At 46.6% G+C, this 16607-nt stretch overlaps 1 protein-coding gene and 1 pseudogene across 2 annotated transcripts in view; one reads left to right on the top strand and one right to left on the bottom strand.

Annotated features, from left to right (window-relative positions):
- GAD1 (glutamate decarboxylase 1) overlaps nucleotides 1-2869 on the bottom strand; it is a 41402-nt gene extending 38533 nt beyond the window's left edge. The window contains exons 1-3 of one of the 2 annotated variants that reach the window (XM_057551962.1): nucleotides 2537-2869; nucleotides 1339-1861; nucleotides 932-1076 (exon numbers count right to left, since the gene is read on the bottom strand). In XM_057551962.1, coding sequence (XP_057407945.1) covers nucleotides 932-1013 — 82 coding nt within the window. In that variant the 5' untranslated portion in view covers nucleotides 1014-1076; nucleotides 1339-1861; nucleotides 2537-2869. The remainder of the gene's footprint in view (nucleotides 1-931; nucleotides 1077-1338; nucleotides 1862-2536) is intronic. The other variant, XM_007183260.3, reaches the window with a different exon arrangement.
- A 10132-nt stretch (nucleotides 2870-13001) lies between these two features.
- Nucleotides 13002-15190, top strand: LOC103009717 (60S ribosomal protein L31-like; annotated as a pseudogene).
- Nucleotides 15191-16607: the final 1417 nt, after the last annotated feature.

Genomic DNA, 16607 nt, shown 5'->3' with positions numbered 1-16607 from the left:
CCCTCATCTCCACGCCTCTACAAAGATGTTGGAAATCAATCGTATTAAAGACAGATTCTGGAAATGGGTTGAGGAGTCGCACGGAGCTAGGGGTGGGGAAGCATACATCTCCCCACCCGCTTTTATCTGGTTCCCCTTTTCTTCCTCTCCTTAGAGAGGTGTTCATTGCTGACAGGTCTCCTGCCCGGGAGAAAAGAGAGGGCTGCTCTCTCCTCCCGCCCTGGCAAACCTTCTGGACTCCTCCTGGTTCCCCACTTCTTGCCACTCAGGATGCTGCCCGCTTTTTTTTTTTTTTTTTTTGTCTCTGAAATGTAATTAATTGTCTAAAATGTCGAGGCTTAATCTCAAACCATTTTATGCTCCCTTCTCGGCCCTGGCTTCTTCCTCACTCGTCAATAGCTCGACGCAAATTTGGAGCAATTAGGGACCCCGAGTTTTCTAAAAGCTGCAATTAACGTCGAAATTTCCGCTGATTATAGACTTCGAGCACAACGCAGGGGTAAAGGAGGGGGGGAGGGTCGGATCTCGGCTCAACGAAAGCCGAAGACAGAAAACTCTCTACTCCCGCTGAGGCTCCCAGCTCCTCACACCGCCCCTTGCGCTGACCCCCGTCGTCCCACCTAGCCAAGAAACCACACACAACACAACAAAAACAGCACTCTCGCCGCGCGTCCTTCCCCCGCAGCGAAGCCTCCAAGGATCGCCGCCGCTCCGACCCTGCGTGGTTCCCACTCCCTTAGCGCCCTGGAATCGCCTAGCATCCCTGGCAGTCGAACGACCTTTGGTCGGGACCTGGGTCAGGGCCCCATTTCTTTCTAGCCTCCATTATCTCCGCGCTCCCCCTTCCCTTTCCGCCAGAGCAGCCTCCTCACGTCCCAGCGCCCCCATCTTCCCCGCAGTCCATTTGATAGGAAACTGGAGCAGGACCTACTTGTGGGGCGCAGGTTGGTAGTATTGGGGTCCGCTCCCGCGTTCGAGGAGGTTGCGGACGATGAAGGGGTCGAAGACGCCATCTGCTCGGTTGTCCCCGGTCCTCTGCTGTCCGGGGTCCTCGGCCGGCCGGGCTTAGGAACAGGCTGCAAAGAGAAGCGAGAGCTGTACGGGGAGGGATTCAGGGGTCCGGCGCGCGGGAGGCGATTGAGCGGTCGGGGGCGCGGACGCTCCCGCTTAAGTCCGGGCTCGGGAGAGAGAGGCTAGAGGAACGGCAGCCAGCGGGCTGGGTCGGGGTGCGCCGGGCTGGGGACGGGGGGAGGAAGAGACGTGCGCGCGAGCTGGGGAGTCGGGCGCCCGCAACGTAGCCCGGGGCGGCTCTCCAGTCTGGCGGCGCGGCGGGGCTACCTGGAGCGCAGCGCTGAGACTAGAGGAGCACAAGGCCAGGGCAGGTCGCGCGGGTGCGGGGTACTGGGCTAGGAGGGCTAGGGAGGCTCAGTGCGCGGTTTTCCAGCCTAGCCGCGACAAGCACTATTGGGCTCTCAGCAGCCGGCGGGCGGGCGGGCAGGCGGGTGTTGGGGGGAGGAGGGCGCACGGGGCGGGCACGTCTGGTTCGGTGTCTGGTTCCCCTTGTTGTGTCTGGCTGATTCCCTGGAAAGAAGGAGGCTAACTGCTCCGGGGACCGGGGACTTTGGTGAGACAAGGTGAGAGGGAAAAAAAGGGTCCGTGTCTTTACGTTCTCCCTCGGACTTGGCTGGGGAAGAAATACAGTCACCTTGTACTCCAGACAGCCAGAAAGCAGCGAGTCGGAACCTCGCTTGTCTCCCTCTTGCCCCACCCGCTTTGAGTCATCTCGAAGGCAAGAACGGGGTTCCATTCTTGTTTCTGTATTTCCTCTCCATCCAACTCTCTGAGGTACCCGGATTTCTCGCTGTACAGACCCGGAGAGGGTGAGAGAGGCAAGAAAGGGGAATGTCACCGGGGAAACGAACTTGCGCCCAGCGCGCGGGAGGCGGCAGACAAGGATAGGTGCGCGGCGCCCCTGCTCCGCGCTCGGCGCTGGTGCGATGGCTTCCGAAGGCCAGGGGACAGAGAGTGCGGGCGAATCTGGGTACATCTAAGAGCCTGCAGAGTAGCGCCCGCCGGCCACGTCCTCCACGCCCTGCATAGGACTCCGCATCTAGCTCCGCGCGCGCTCTCGCACAGCAGAGCAGGCAGTGGGGAGGCCGGGTCTTCTGGGGAAGTAACAGGTTACCGCTCTGAGTCGCGCCTTCGGCTGCTGCTGGCCAGGAGCCCAAGACCAGCGCACGCAGCCGGGGAGCGGAGGGGAAAATCGCTCTCGCTCCACTTCTGCGCGAGCCTCAGCCTCTGTGCGTCCCCGGGGCATGTATCTCGCTGATGGCGATAGGATGATTGCGAAGGCTGAGGTCTCTGCGCCGCGCAGGAACGGAGAGCCAGGACTGGGGCGGGCGGGACGCACTCGGCTCGGGAAGGTAGATGGCAGACACTGGGGTGGGGATTGGTCAAGAAACTGCGGGTGAAGAGGACCCAGCTAACAGTCGCGGCTGGGCACTGGGAAGGTACGGGCGGCCGCGCGCTTACCCACCTAGGTTGGGAGACAGCAAGCCGGGCGCTCCGGTCGCTCTTCTGCGTAGCGCCCAGCAATCCGCCCCGCTCGGCCCGGCTCTGCCACAGGCGTAATCTGCCCGGCGTCACCTCCAGCTGCCGCCTCTCTTTCGCTAGCACCGTCCCGCACGGGAGCTCCAGGAAGAGAAGAGAGCAATCCGAAGAGGCGGCTTCTTGGCTTCGGGGGAGGCGGAGGCGGAGTGGGGAGGCGGGGACCGGCTCAGCAGGGGAATCACGAGGCCGCTGCTTGCGGGGGCAGCTCGGCAGAGCGGTGGGGCTCCTTGCAGGTGCCTGACCGCCTCTGGAGCTTTATAGGGCGATTACAAATCCAGATCACGGCTTTGCGCCCGGAAAAAAAAAAAAAAAGGAAGAGAAAGAAAGCAAGCAAGAAAGAAAGAAAAAGAAAGAGCCCTATGAGTAACCCAGACCGTACTCAACACGCTCTATTTTTTGAAATAGGCAGAGTGTCGGGTAAGGCGAGGCAAGAGAGAATTTCTATGAAGAATTCTGCCTGGCTGAGCGCTTCTCCCTCCCTTTCTTCTCCCCCACTACCATATCTTCGAGAAGACAAGAGCAATGGCTTTGCCTCAATTGCTTTCGCCGCGGTTCCTCCAGCTCTACGACCCCAAGATGCCTCCTTGAGCGAAACCGCGTTATGGGTCGTGTCCTTGCTGGCTCTCTACTGAGCCAGGATTGTCGTGAAAGCAAAGGAGGCAGAGACGAGGGGGGAACACTCAGACCCTAGAGGACTCCATCTCCTTTTCACTTCAGTTTCCTCGTCCAGCTCGGAGCCTCCCCAAGTACTTCATCTGAGCACAGCTACCCACTGCCTCCGCAGAGAAAAGGGTCCGATTTCCAATCCACTGTGCGCTCCCTCCTAGCTTTGGTTCCCTTGGTGATGGGGAAAGGAGTCCTCCTGATTGATCATATCTGAAGGTTAATAACACGCACGAGTGCCGCTCCACACACAAGGGGAACCCGAGCATAGAGGTGTCCTGGGGGTGGGGTGGGGGGAGCGGACCGGCCCTCTCTACCTAGGCCTACTCCCCTCCACTCCCCCTTCGATTTCATGCTTTTTAAGGATTCTCCTTTTGCAATATTTAAACGTATTTAACGAACTGCCTCGGTTCGGAAAGCCCCTCACGGTAAAAAGACGTTCACGGAAAAATTTCCACCAGATGGCGCTAGGCGGCCAGAGACCGAGAGGCCCTATGCTGGCCGGGTCTTTCCTCGTGCGCCAGAGCCAACAACTAGAGGGGCTGGCGGGGCTGTTTATTCTCTGGCCTTTTCAAGCCATCCCTCAGGCACCCTCGTCTCTAATTTATGTTCTCCTCTTTCCTCTACCTCAGTTTCTTTTTCTTGAGGGCAAAACAAAGTTGATCTTTGGGTCTGGGTGACACCGTGTAACCAGTGATTCCTTTACTCGTTTTCACAGTGATTTTTTTTTTTTTCCTTTCCCTGTTGCGGTGCAGCAGGCAGGGGTTATATATGGACACGTCTGCGGCCTTGCTGGCCCACCGGAGTCCCGTCCCTTCTCTCTGAATGTCTTATTGCCTTTCACCATGACACAGTGGGAATGCCGAAAATCTTACAAAGCACTGAATATTCCGTAAGGGAGATCGAAGATTCCACCCTGAGAAGATGGAGTTCGATTAGTAAGAGGGATCTCGTTGTGAGGTTTGAAATAACCGCGTTGCCCTTGATACTAAAGGAAATACTGTTGCCCTCTCTTCCATCTTACAGTAAGAACTCGGGCACTTTTTAAGGACGGAAAAGCATCCCGAACGGCGGGCGTGGATAACCGCAGCTGCGGGTGCCAGAGCTCAGGACTGGGCAGGGTGGGCGTGCCCACTCCGCGCAGGAAACAACCCTTCAAACCGCGCACCGCGCAGCTTCTCTGCCACGCTTGGAATGCGCGGTTTACTACGAGACTAGGCTCGGAATTCCACCCACGCCCCTTCCTCGAGCCTCCCTAAAAGAAATGGTTGCACCAATCAGGGAGCCCGGTGCTAGTGCTCAGTCATTCAAGACGCCTTGGGGCAAGGAGGCTGGCGGGAGGAGGCAACAAATCCCGGCTCCTCTCAGGGTGTGCCGTACCAGGAAGACGCCCGCTCACCTTCAGTCTCCTCCGCCTTCTCCTAAGATCCCAGATTCTCCAGAAAGGAAGATTCGTTTACCTTCACCTGTGGCATCAGACTGAGAAATTTCCACCCACTCCCTCTTCTGACCCCGGTGTCCAAAACGCTCACCCCTAACGTTTTAGCCAATAAAATAATCTCGCCGGAGAAAGAAATCTCCTACAAGACTGTGTCTCAAATTAAAGCTGAGTCCGTCCAGCTGCGAGGACATCCCTCCCTTTCTCCTTTATGTAGGGGGAAGGGAGGAATGAAGGCTCTTGCTCGTCCTGAATTTTAAAATGTTTAATTAAATATGAGTAATTAATTAAACGGATGTTTATTAATCACCTACTTTGTGCCAGGCGCTGTTCTCATGGAGCTTACACTGTCCAGCAACTTATATTATCCCTGCACTCATGAACATTCCAGTTAGGCGGCAAGAGTAACAGAGTTGGGGACTTCATGGCTTTGATTTAGTTTCCAATTATCTCTCATTCCAACCCAGACTCTTGGGCTCAGCAGAGATGGTAAGGAACCGAGGGCCTGGAATTCCACAGTTTCAGCACAGCGAGTTCGGACATAGGGCACGGCTTTTTCAGCACCAAGGACAGAGCCCACGGTTTGGCCGCTTAAGCCTCGGGTTAGCCGGCTTAGGTCTCCAGCATTTAGGAAACCCACCCCGCTCTCCCCATCCACCTCCCCGCAGTAACTGCTGGGTTTTGTTTCCCTTGTTGGGGCGCGGTGGTGGTGGAGTAGGTCGCCCCATTCTTGCCTCTCCGGTAAGAATTTGCAAGGAGGGTCGTTGTGGTTGTCTTTTGGCTCTTCAGAATATTTGGGGATCTATATTTTTGTCTGTATTTTTCCACTCTTCTCTTTATCTTTTATGACTCCCGGGGGAAGATGCTTTGGATAATGGGGGTGGAAAAAAGATATCCTCTCTAGGGACTCTTGCGGGTGGTGAAGGGTGGTCCGGAAGGGAGTGGTATCCGCCCAGCTGTTTCGTTTGCATTTGATCTAAGGTTTAGCGCTTTGAAGAAATGGGAACAAGACGCCCAGAGGCAGAAGAAGGGGGGGGGGGCGAGGGCGACCCCTCTGGTCTCTCTCTGCCGGGCGTGGAGGTTTTGCCAGCCTGCAGCCCGGGCTACTCGATTATGTCTTCCGAGGACAACCTTCCTTTAGGTCAAGGATGGCTGGGACTTGGGAATACGACCCTCCGCCCACAATGCCCTTTCCCCGGGAGGTTTAAAGATATTCCAAGTGGATTTGGATTTGGAGTTGAGCCTTTCGTCAAAGGAAAAAAAGCGAGTGGGTGGAGTAAGGAGTGGAAGGGGCACCCAAATGGGCTGCGGGGGAGATTTTTTATGCGTAAAATATGGTCCGCGTCAAGGTGAGTAAATATGAAACGTCAATCTTTTTTTTTTTTTTTTTTTTTACGCATTTAGCATTTTTAGCCTTCAGGAAAGGTAATTTAGAGCCACAGTGTTGATTCATTTCAGCCTGCTCGTTAAGGTCTATTTTAAGCATCTAGTTTACGACCAAAAAAGAGGGGGAAAAAATGGCAGTGCTCACCTTTTAAACGTCTGTCTCCCGAGACGAGGGCTGTGGGCAGCGTTAACCGTACACTCGGCTTTTCGTAAGTGGGAGCGAAGGTCTATTCGGTGTGTTTGTGTACTTTAAAGATAGTTCCCCAAATCATTCTGGACTTTCTTTGGGAACCATAGCTAAATCGACACCCCTACCCGCCACAGACCACGTCACACTCACTCCTGGAAGACGGGAAAGGGTTAAAAATGTGGCGAGAGAGGGAGAATTCCAGCCAGAACACCGCCAGAGAGGACTCCGGAAATTGCAACCTTTTCTTCTAAAGAGCAGCGCTGAGTTCCTCATATAATCGTCATATGGTCCCTCCCCCCTTGCTATTCAGAAGATGAAAATATTCTAATATTAAAGAAATTAATCAAAGAGGACAGAGTAATTTGTATTTGGGCACATCTTAAGACGCCCAATTCTCGCTATTTCAAACACGACGACGGAGGGACCGCCAGGTGGCGATAGATTACAATTTCTGAGGGAACAACGGGTTCCACAAGGGAGCAGTTCTTGAAGGAAAACTGCTGGCAGGCCCTTTGCAGTTCACACTCATACTCTGCCATATTTCACAAAGCAGGGCCTTTTTTTTTTTAAATGCCGAGAGATGCTGCCGGAAGTGGCTGGAAACACTCAGAACCTCTGTCCCTTTGGTGAAAGAGGAGGGGATGCAGAGTATCCAACTCTTTCCCACAGAGCTGCTCTTTAAAGGTAGCCTCAGGACGGGAACTCTGGTATTAGGCAAGGTGTCTCACTGCGAAACTGGACACCAGGGAAATAACAGATCTGGATTGCAATTCTGACAGCTTCTAAGATGTATCTATGTTTTCAGTTCTCTCAACAAAAACTAAGGCAAAATCAGTCCTTTCCCAAAAGAGTGGGATGAAGAAAGATGATTTCCCAGATGAGATGCTTTTTAGTGAAACAGAGTATGGAATAGCGATACAGTTGAGCCTTGAACAACCTCCGGGGGTTAGGGGAGCCAGCCCTCGCACGGTAGAAAATCCACGTATAACTTAGAGTCGGCCCTCCATGTACTGAGTTCCTCAACATCCACGGTTCCTTGGTATCCTAGATTCTGCATCCACACTTTCAACCAACCTGAAATCATGTAGTACTGTAGTATTTACTATGGAAAAAAATCCGCATCTTAGTGGACCCTCACAGTTCAAATCTTTGTTGTACAAGGGTCCACTGTATTTTATCTATTTTTTTTTTCAGTGTAAAAGCTCTTGAACTATTTAGAATAACAGGTATTTAGCCCTTGTTTTCAGATGTAGGTGCCTAGGACTGCTGTGTATGAGAGGTTCTGGAAGGTTCTGACTTAGTTGTGGAGAATCTGATAAATTTCTATTCCTGATAAGATTCCTTCCCTATCTGGCCTAATCCTTGGCCAGTTACTCAGGGGAGAAAACAGAAGCTTAACAGGTGGGATTCATCATTGCTGTTCTAGCTCAGTTTCTTTCTTGTCAAGAACTAACAAGTAAGAGCTCACTGGAATTTATTCACACCCAAGGTTCTCACCTGTGTCAGCTGCAAATCAGTGCCTTGGGTTTTCCCAGAGCAATTAGTTACCTGGAGCTCGTTCTTTCTTACTTTCAGGTGCAAGGCTGAGGTCTTGTTTTCTCTGCCTTTGGATGAGTCAGGGATCCTTTAGAACTGCAACAACTTGAAATCTCAGGAAGTCCCTAAATATGCAGATTAAATGATAGTCAATATCTTTTCACTGGGGCTATAGTCACATTGTCTCAACTACATAGCTAGGGATAAACCACAGACATGCGTTGAAGCACGGGAAGACTTGAACTGGTAAAACTTTTGTTTTCTTCCCTGAATCAGAACCGTATACTCTCCCCTCCCCGTCACCAACCCCCCCCCCCGCCCCGCCACACACACACACCAACCTTGATATCGGACTTGGCCATGTGATTTGCTTTGGACACAGGAATAGAGCTGAACTGCAAATCCATGAGTTTTGAGGTAATGTGTGATGCATCATTTCTGTGGCAGTAGCTGATGAATACAGCCTCTCACACCAAGGCTGCCAGGGAGAACCAAGGTGGAACTCAGAGAAAGGTCTTGGCATTGGCTGCCCAGGATTGCTTACTGTGGGTGGGCCCAGTCTGGCCTAATAGCAGTGGTGGAGGGGGTGGGGCATGTTAGCGACCTCTGACCTCTCTCTGTCTCTCTCTCTCCCTCTCTGTGTCCGTCTGTCTCTCGCTTTAGAATCATGACTACAGAAATAGTTATATTATAGAGGTGAAAAATGAATCTCCTGGAAATTATGTGGTGTGTTTATTGTCTGAATTCTCATTTAAGCATCACCTGAGATCGTCTGCTTTGCAGACAAAGAAACTGAAGTCCAGAGAAGTTTCAGGATTTCCCAGAGCACACACTTAGTGAGAATCAGGCTGGAAACTCTTCTCCCTTCAGTCTCAGTGCCCTGTGCACTGCTCAGTGAGGCCTCCCAGCTCTGCCACATAATAATCATTTGGCCTTGGAAAATCACTTAATCTCTCTGGACTCCCATAATGACAGGGTTAGGGTATCAGATGAGACCAGATAAGGTTTCATTCATCTGAAATAATTAATTAGTAGTGTTTCATGACGCTTCTCACAGGACAATCTTCTCCTGTTGTGAATGCTATGGACTCAAGGACCTCTTGAGGTCTTCAAGGCAGCTTGTTACAGGAGGAAAATCAATAACTTCAGTCAGACTTGAGTTCAAATCTCAATTCTACTTATCAGCTATTATTTAAATGCTCTCAGTCTAAATTTTCTCATCAATAAAATGGGAGCTAACATTAGCTTTGTGGGCTGTCTTATTTGATGTCCATAAAACCCATGTTCACAAGTTCAGTGGTGCCTGGTTTGTGGATTTCAGTGTATGTCAACTCCTGCTCCTGTTCTTTCCCCTTAGTTCAACAGTGATTTTTTTTTTAAAGGAAATCAATTGTTTTTTTTAATTTAATTAATTAATTTATTTATTTATGGCTGTGTTGGGTCTTCGTTTCTGTGCGAGGGCTTTCTCTAGTTGTGGCAAGCAGGGGCCACTCTTCATCGCGGTGCGCGGGCCTCTCACTATCGTGGCCTCTCTTGTTGGGGAGCACATGCTCCAGACGCACAGGCTCAGTAATTGTGGCTCACGGGCCCAGTTGCTCCGCGGCATGTGGGATCTTCCCAGACCAGGGCTCGAACCCGTGTCCCCTGCATTGGCAGGCAGATTCTCAACCACTGTGCCACCAGGGAAGCCCCAACAGTGATTTTGATCCATTTAAATGTTTTCTCCTTGGATGTATAAGCTAAGCCTAATATGTGTTTTATTTTGTTGCCCATTTCAGTAGAGCTTCGTCATCCCTTGACATGGACTTGAAGGCTTCCTCTTCAGCGATTTAGAGGCTTTTTAATCTACAGAGAGTTTTGATTCCTAGAGGAGAAAACTTTCTGATGGAACATTCAGACTCAGCTGAGAAGGGGTGAAAGGGAGCCAGTTTTGTGCCAATGTCTTCACTCTGCCTCAATGACACTGACCTTCTTGTTGTTTCTTAAACATTCTTGGCATGTTCCCGTCTCAGGGACTTTGCAATAAATATTCCTCTGCTTGGAAAGCTCTTCCCTCACGTATCCACAGGATTTGTTCCTTCTCATTCTGGTCTTTGCTCAAATGTTCAAATGTTATTTTCTCAATGACCTTCCTTTATCCCTCTATTTAAAATTGCAAATCTCCCCCAGTCATAGAACTCCCTATTCCACCCTGTTTTTTTCCTCTAACACTTTCTTTTTTCTTTACCACTTGACATATTGTATATTTTACTTATTTATTGCTTCTTTCTTCTCACTAAAATGTAAGCTCCATGAGGACGGGGATTTCTTTTTAAACCAATGTATCCCCAGCACAGAATGGTTCCTGGAACACTATAACCACCCAATGCATATTTGGCTGTTTTTTATTTTGTGCATCTGAATAGACAATATATTCCTAAGATCTTCAGGTGGCCATCTGGAAGGCACCTAGTGCCTGCAGAATGAGTATGCAAAGTCGTTTTGCATCACTTTCTTTTCTTCATCTGGATTCAGATGAGGAGGTGAGAAGAAAAAGTAGACAAGGAAGAAATAAGTCCCCCATAGTCAGAACCACCTAGGAGACCTCAACTAGCCTATGAAGGAGCAGCCAGTTACATTAGTATTCAAACCCCTGCCTTAACAGGTGGCAAAAGATCTCAGTTTTGCAAGTTTGTTTTGAGACCAGTTTCTCCAAAGTATTCTTTTAATTCCATTTCGTACATAGGATTTTTAATATTTTTCCTCTTATTTTCTTTCATTGGTGGGATGTGAGCTAAGGCAAGGTGGCTGTAGGAGGACGATGTTGTCTGCTGATTTAAGTATTCTGCCCCACCTTTGGCTCAGTTCTTCAGATGCCAACAGGACGAAACTGAATTTGGTGCCTATTATGATGGGAAAGAGATTTTCTTCCTAACACACTATCCAGTGGTAGACAAGGAACTGTGAAATGTATCATCTTAACAGGATGATTGTTTTCAAGTAATCCTTTTCATGGAAAGACATTCAGAATAATTTTTCTTTGAGGTGAAGATACATTTAGAGACCTGGGGGCATGAAACGCCAAAAGTCTTGTTACAGAGTAGAAGAGGGGGCAAGCTAAAGTATTCAAAAGGCGGGGGAAGGAGCTCAGGAAAGTTAACCAACTATTAAACTTTTTTTTGGATACAGTTATGCAACAATAGGAACTATTGGGTTGGCCAGAAAGTTCGTTCGGAAGATGTTATGGAAAAACCTCAACGAACTTTTTGGCCAACCCAACACATAATCAATTCTAAAAAAGCAAGGTCTTTTGGAGGCTATAGGTGATGATTTGCAATTGTTTCTACTTAATTTATCCAACTGGGCATAAGAGTAAGCAAGTTTGTGAGTGTACTAACTGGTTAAGGTTCTATGAAGATCAGCATTTCTGTCTCAGACAACATTTCTTTTCTGAACTTAATGACCTATTTATATACTTATTAGTATTGATCCTCATCAGAAGCTTCCAGCACACCAAAAAGTGTACTAAGGCCTGCTAAAATGCCTCACGTACAATAGGCAATTCGTGAATATTGCTTTATTTCCTCCCTTACTTGTGTAAACTTTTCTGTTCCTAAGGTCAGTTTTACTTTAACTTTTTTTTAGTCTTTTTTTAAATTGAAGTACAGTTGATTTATAATGTTGTGCCAGTCTCTGCTATACAGCAAAGTGACTCCGTTATACACATGTATACATTCTTTTTTTGATATTCTTTTCCATTATGGTTTATCCCAGGAGATTAGATATAGTTCGCTGTGCTATACAGTAGCACCTTGTTGTTTATCCTTTCTTTTTAAGTTTCTTTTTTTAAAAAAAAAGTACATTTCTTCCTTTAAATTAATATATGATTGTTAAAGAAAGTCTATGACTTTATAATGAACAAAAATGAAATAACCTCATCACCCATACACAACCATAGTTAACATTTTCATTAATTTTTCCCCCCAGATTTCATCCCGCCCCATTAGAGGCTTAATTTAAAAGTTTTTAGTATTGAACAGTTATTTGTACACACATGTTCACAGCAACATTATTCTCAATAGCCAAAAGGTGGAAGCAATCTAACTGTCCATCAATGGATGAATGGATAAACAAAATGAGATATATATACACAATGGAATATTATTTAGCCATAAGAAGGGATCAGGTATTGAAACATGCTAGGGCATAGATGAACCTTGAAGACATTATGCTGACTAAAATAATCCAGTCACAAAAGGATAAATACTGAGGATTCCACTTACTTGTGGTACCTAGAGTAGTCAAATTCATAGACAGAAAGTAGAACAGTGGTTGCCAAGGACTGAGGGTAGAGGGAAATGGGGAGTTATTGTTTAATGGGTACGAAGTTTTGGTTTGAGAAAATGGAAAAAGTTCTTGAGGTGGATGGTGGTGATGATTTCACAATATGAATGTGCTAAGTGTTACTGAACTGTGTGCTTAAAAATGGTGAAATGGTAAATTGTATATTTTAGCACAATAAAAAGCTTTTAGTTATAAAAGTGACACATGCCTATGATAAAAAAATTAAAATGCATACATTGAAAAGTAAAGCTTTTCTTACCTACCTCCCCTCCTCACTTGCACAACCCAGAGATAACCATTCTAGCCAGTTTCATATTTCTACTTTTCACATACCTGCACCTGTAACTGGCACAAGGATCCGCCAATTCCTCTTCCTTGGCTTTGAGTGGCCATGACCCTTGGGGACCTGACGGTACCCTAAGGAGTCCAGTTAGGCTTACAGTCTTAGAGGATGTTATTGGTGTCATTATGCTTGCTATGCTGTGGCAGATACATACAGTAGGATGCTCTCAGCTGCAAAGTAATAGAAAATCAGAAACAAACTGGCTTAAACAGTAAGAAAATTTATTGTCTTACGTAGGATATTCAGAGGTAGGGCAGGCACTAAACCAGAGATGACTGTCAATAAAAATGTCATCAAGGACCAGGTTCTTCTTTTCTCTCCTCTGCTGTCCTTAGCATTGGCTTCAGCATAAAGCCTCCCATGGTTCTAAGATGCTGCAAGTACCCATGAGGGCTCTCTGCTTTCTTGTCTCATGTTTTATCAGCTGAGACTGGCTGAGTTCTGTCCATGTCTAGTAATAACTAGTAGTAAAGGGATATTTGTCTAAGGGTACAAAGTTTCAATTAGGTAAGATGAATAAGTTCTGGAGATCTAAGGTACAGCATGGTAATGATAGTTAACATACTTATTATACACAGGTCTACCTCATTTTTATTGCATTTCACAGATACTGGGTTTTTTTTTTACAAATTGGAGGTTTGTGGCAACCCTGTGTCAAGCAAGTCTATTGGGGCCATTTTTCCAATAGCATTTGCTCACTTTGTGTCTCTGTGTCACATTTTGATAATTTTTGCAATATTTCAAACTCCATCAGCAAAAAGATTATGACTTGCTGAAGGCTCAGATTTTGGTTAGCATTTTTTAGCCAAAAAGTATTTTAAATTAAGGTATGCATATTATTTTTTTAGACATAATGTTTTTGCACATTTAATAGATTACAATACAGTGTAAACATAACTTTCATATGCACTGGGAAACCAAAAACTTCATGTGCCTCACTTTAATGTGATACTAGCTTTATTGTGGTGGTCTGGAACTGAACCCAAAATATCTCTGAGGTATGCCTGTACTTGAAATTTGCTAAGAGGATAGATCTTAAATTAAATCTTCTCAACACACACACACACACACACACAGGTCACTATGTAGAGGTGATGGATATGTTAATTCACTTGATTGTGGTTGTCATTTCACAATGTATCAAGTTGTTCACCCTAAATATATATAAAAATATAATTTTTATGTCAATGACATTTCAAAGCTGTTACAAACAAACTAGTAGCAAGTGGGATGGGAGTACCGTGATTAGCTTAGACTTATCACCTAGGTTGAAAAGGCTGGAGGGGGAATCAACCAGTGTCTGTTATAGGCTGTCTCCTGGTTCAAAAGGGTGCATTATGAACAAGGCTATGCAAGCCCATCTCATCTCCCAGTGCTTTACTTAACAAGCCTCTCCAACTTCTGCACACACACAGCCCCACCCCGCATTATAACATATCCCATGTCAGCTGGGTAGTTTATTCGGAAAGTCAATCAGAGAGACCTTTGTCCTCCTTAGTGTGGCCTTGGAGGCTACATCTTACTTGCTTCTTGTGAATTCTCAATACCTCACAATATAGGACACTTGCCCAGAACTCCAAAACATTTCCAGTGGATCCAGGCTTTCCTCCACATCTGGCACCATGAGCTCTGGTCAAGCGCTCCCCCACCCCCCTCTCCTGCTTGTCCAACATCAGTATTCCAGGCAAAATACCCAAATTACATATACCTTACATGTAATTAACCAAGGGTATAGTTAAAGGGAAAAAACACAGTTCAATTAAAGGGAATGTAGGTTATCACCTTAATATACAGTTGACCCTTGAACATCATGGGGGTTAGCGGTGCTGATCCTCCGTGCAGTCGACAATCTGAGTATAGCTTATAGTTGGCTCTCAGTAACCGCCGTTTGGCATCTGTGGTTTGGCATCCGTGAATTCAACCAACTGTGGACCGTATAGTGCTGTAGTATTTACTACTGAGAAAAGTTCACATATAGTGGACCCGTACAGTTCAAATCCACGTTGTTCAAGGGTCAACTACATAGAGAAATGAAGGGTAACTGAAGGCTATATGAGGAGCACAAAAGAGAGGCAATTTTGATTCCACGTTTGGACTGCTGGAGCATGGTCCAGATGGAATCAACTGCCACTCACTAAGGTTATGTCATATACATTCTCTAAGGTATTAGATGGTCTTTACTTAATAAATCATTCCCCTTTCTTCAATCTGCTCCTCTCTACTGGAACCTTAGAGAGGAAAGTACAGTGAAGGGTAGGGCATTAGAGTAAAATGATCTGGATTTGGAATACCTTATGCTCTTCCTTTCTAACCCGGGCCCTGCGAATGGCTCTGAAAGAAGTGTGGTGAGAAGGACAAGGGCCGTTCTGCCAACAATAAGGTAGCTACCAGAGAATACACCATCTCCATTCACAAGCACGTCCATGGAGTGGGTTTCGAGAAGCACACCCCTTGGGCACTCATAGAGATTCGGAAATTTGCCACGAAGGAGATGGGAATTCCAGATATGCTCATTGACGCCAGGCTCAGCAAAGCTGTCTGGGCTGAAGGAATAAGGAATGTCCCATACTGTATCCATGTGTGACTGTCCAGAAAATGTAATGAGGATGAAGATTCACCAAACAAGCTCTATACATTGGTCACCTATGTATCTGTCACCACTTCCAAAAATCTACATTCAGTCAGTGTGGATGAGAACTGACCACTGATTGACAAAGTTATAAAACCATCAAAAACAAATGACCTGGATTTGAATCTGCCAATTCCCAGGTTTATGATCTTTAGAAAGTTACTCTCACTCTTTCCTAGGTCTCAATTTCTTCACACGCAAATGGGGATAATAACATCTACCCCCATGCAGATGTTATGAAAACTAAAAATATTAACATGTGGAATTAACATATAACATTACCATACAGAATTAACATATGGTACAGTGTCTAACACACAATAGGCTATCAGTACATATGATTATAATCCTTCCTACTAAACATGCTCATCTTAAATATTTAAAAAGTAATACTCCTTTTGCCTTATGTCCTCCACAACACTTAATCTTTCTTCTTACCTTCAATGTCAAACTCCTTTTGTTTTCCTCACTCCAGTTCACTCAAACTCACTGAAATATGGCTCTCCTTCCTCCCCCAGTCAACTGACACTGCTCTCCCTAATGTCACCAACCACCTCTTTGTTGCCATCCAATCATACTTTTTAGTTCTTACCTTACTTGTCCTCTCTATAACTTCTGGCCAAGTAGATCTTCCCAGATCTTGAAACTCTTTTCTGGATTTCTGTACTCAGATGTCAGTTAGGATGCTTTTGGCAGCAGGTAAAAGAAACCTCAATCCAAACTGGTTTAAACAATAAGAAAGTTTATCTCACTTAACAGTAAGCTCCAATAGAGGGCTGGCTCCAGAGCAATGGATACCATGATTGAACATCACCAGGAATCTAGGTTCTTTTTGCTTTACTGTCCACAACATCCTAAGATTAGTTCCTCTCATGATCACAAAATGGCTGCCAGCAGTAAGTAGCGCAGCATGCTTCCTGGTTCCCAACCAGAGGAATGGAGGAAACTCTCCTCCCAATCATGAAATAAAGTCCTTGATCTGACTGGGCCAATGGAGGTCACATGTCCACTTTTGGAACAGTAATAGTCACCAGAGAAATGCCATGCACTGATTGGCTGAGGGTATCTTTTCTGAGTCCCATGGCTATGTGTGTGGGGAGTGAATATCTGAACAGAATCAGGGGTCTCTTAGCGAAGAAGCAGGGTGAGATGATGCTAAGCAGGCGACCAATGGTATCTACTATATTCGCTTTCCCGATTTTCCTCTTGGCTATTCTTCTCAGTTTCTCTTTTGTGCATTTTTCTTTCCTGGACTACCACTTAAATGTTGTTTATCACTTAAGATAATTCTACTTTCAGTCCTCTTCTATTCAGACTACACTTTCTCTGTGGGCTACCAATGCCTTGTCTTTGATTACTATCTTTAATTAAAGAGATATCTCTGTTATGTGTTATCTCACTGAGTCTAAGCTCCTAATGACTCCTAAATAAGGTGTATATCATCAGCTAAAGTGTCTCTTCCAAGCTCCATACCATAAATTCCCAAAAA

Source organism: Balaenoptera acutorostrata, chromosome 8 (genome assembly GCF_949987535.1).
Source record: "Balaenoptera acutorostrata chromosome 8, mBalAcu1.1, whole genome shotgun sequence".
NCBI classification, from domain to species: Eukaryota; Metazoa; Chordata; class Mammalia; order Artiodactyla; family Balaenopteridae; genus Balaenoptera; species Balaenoptera acutorostrata.
This window is presented reverse-complemented; position numbering and strand designations above follow the sequence as displayed.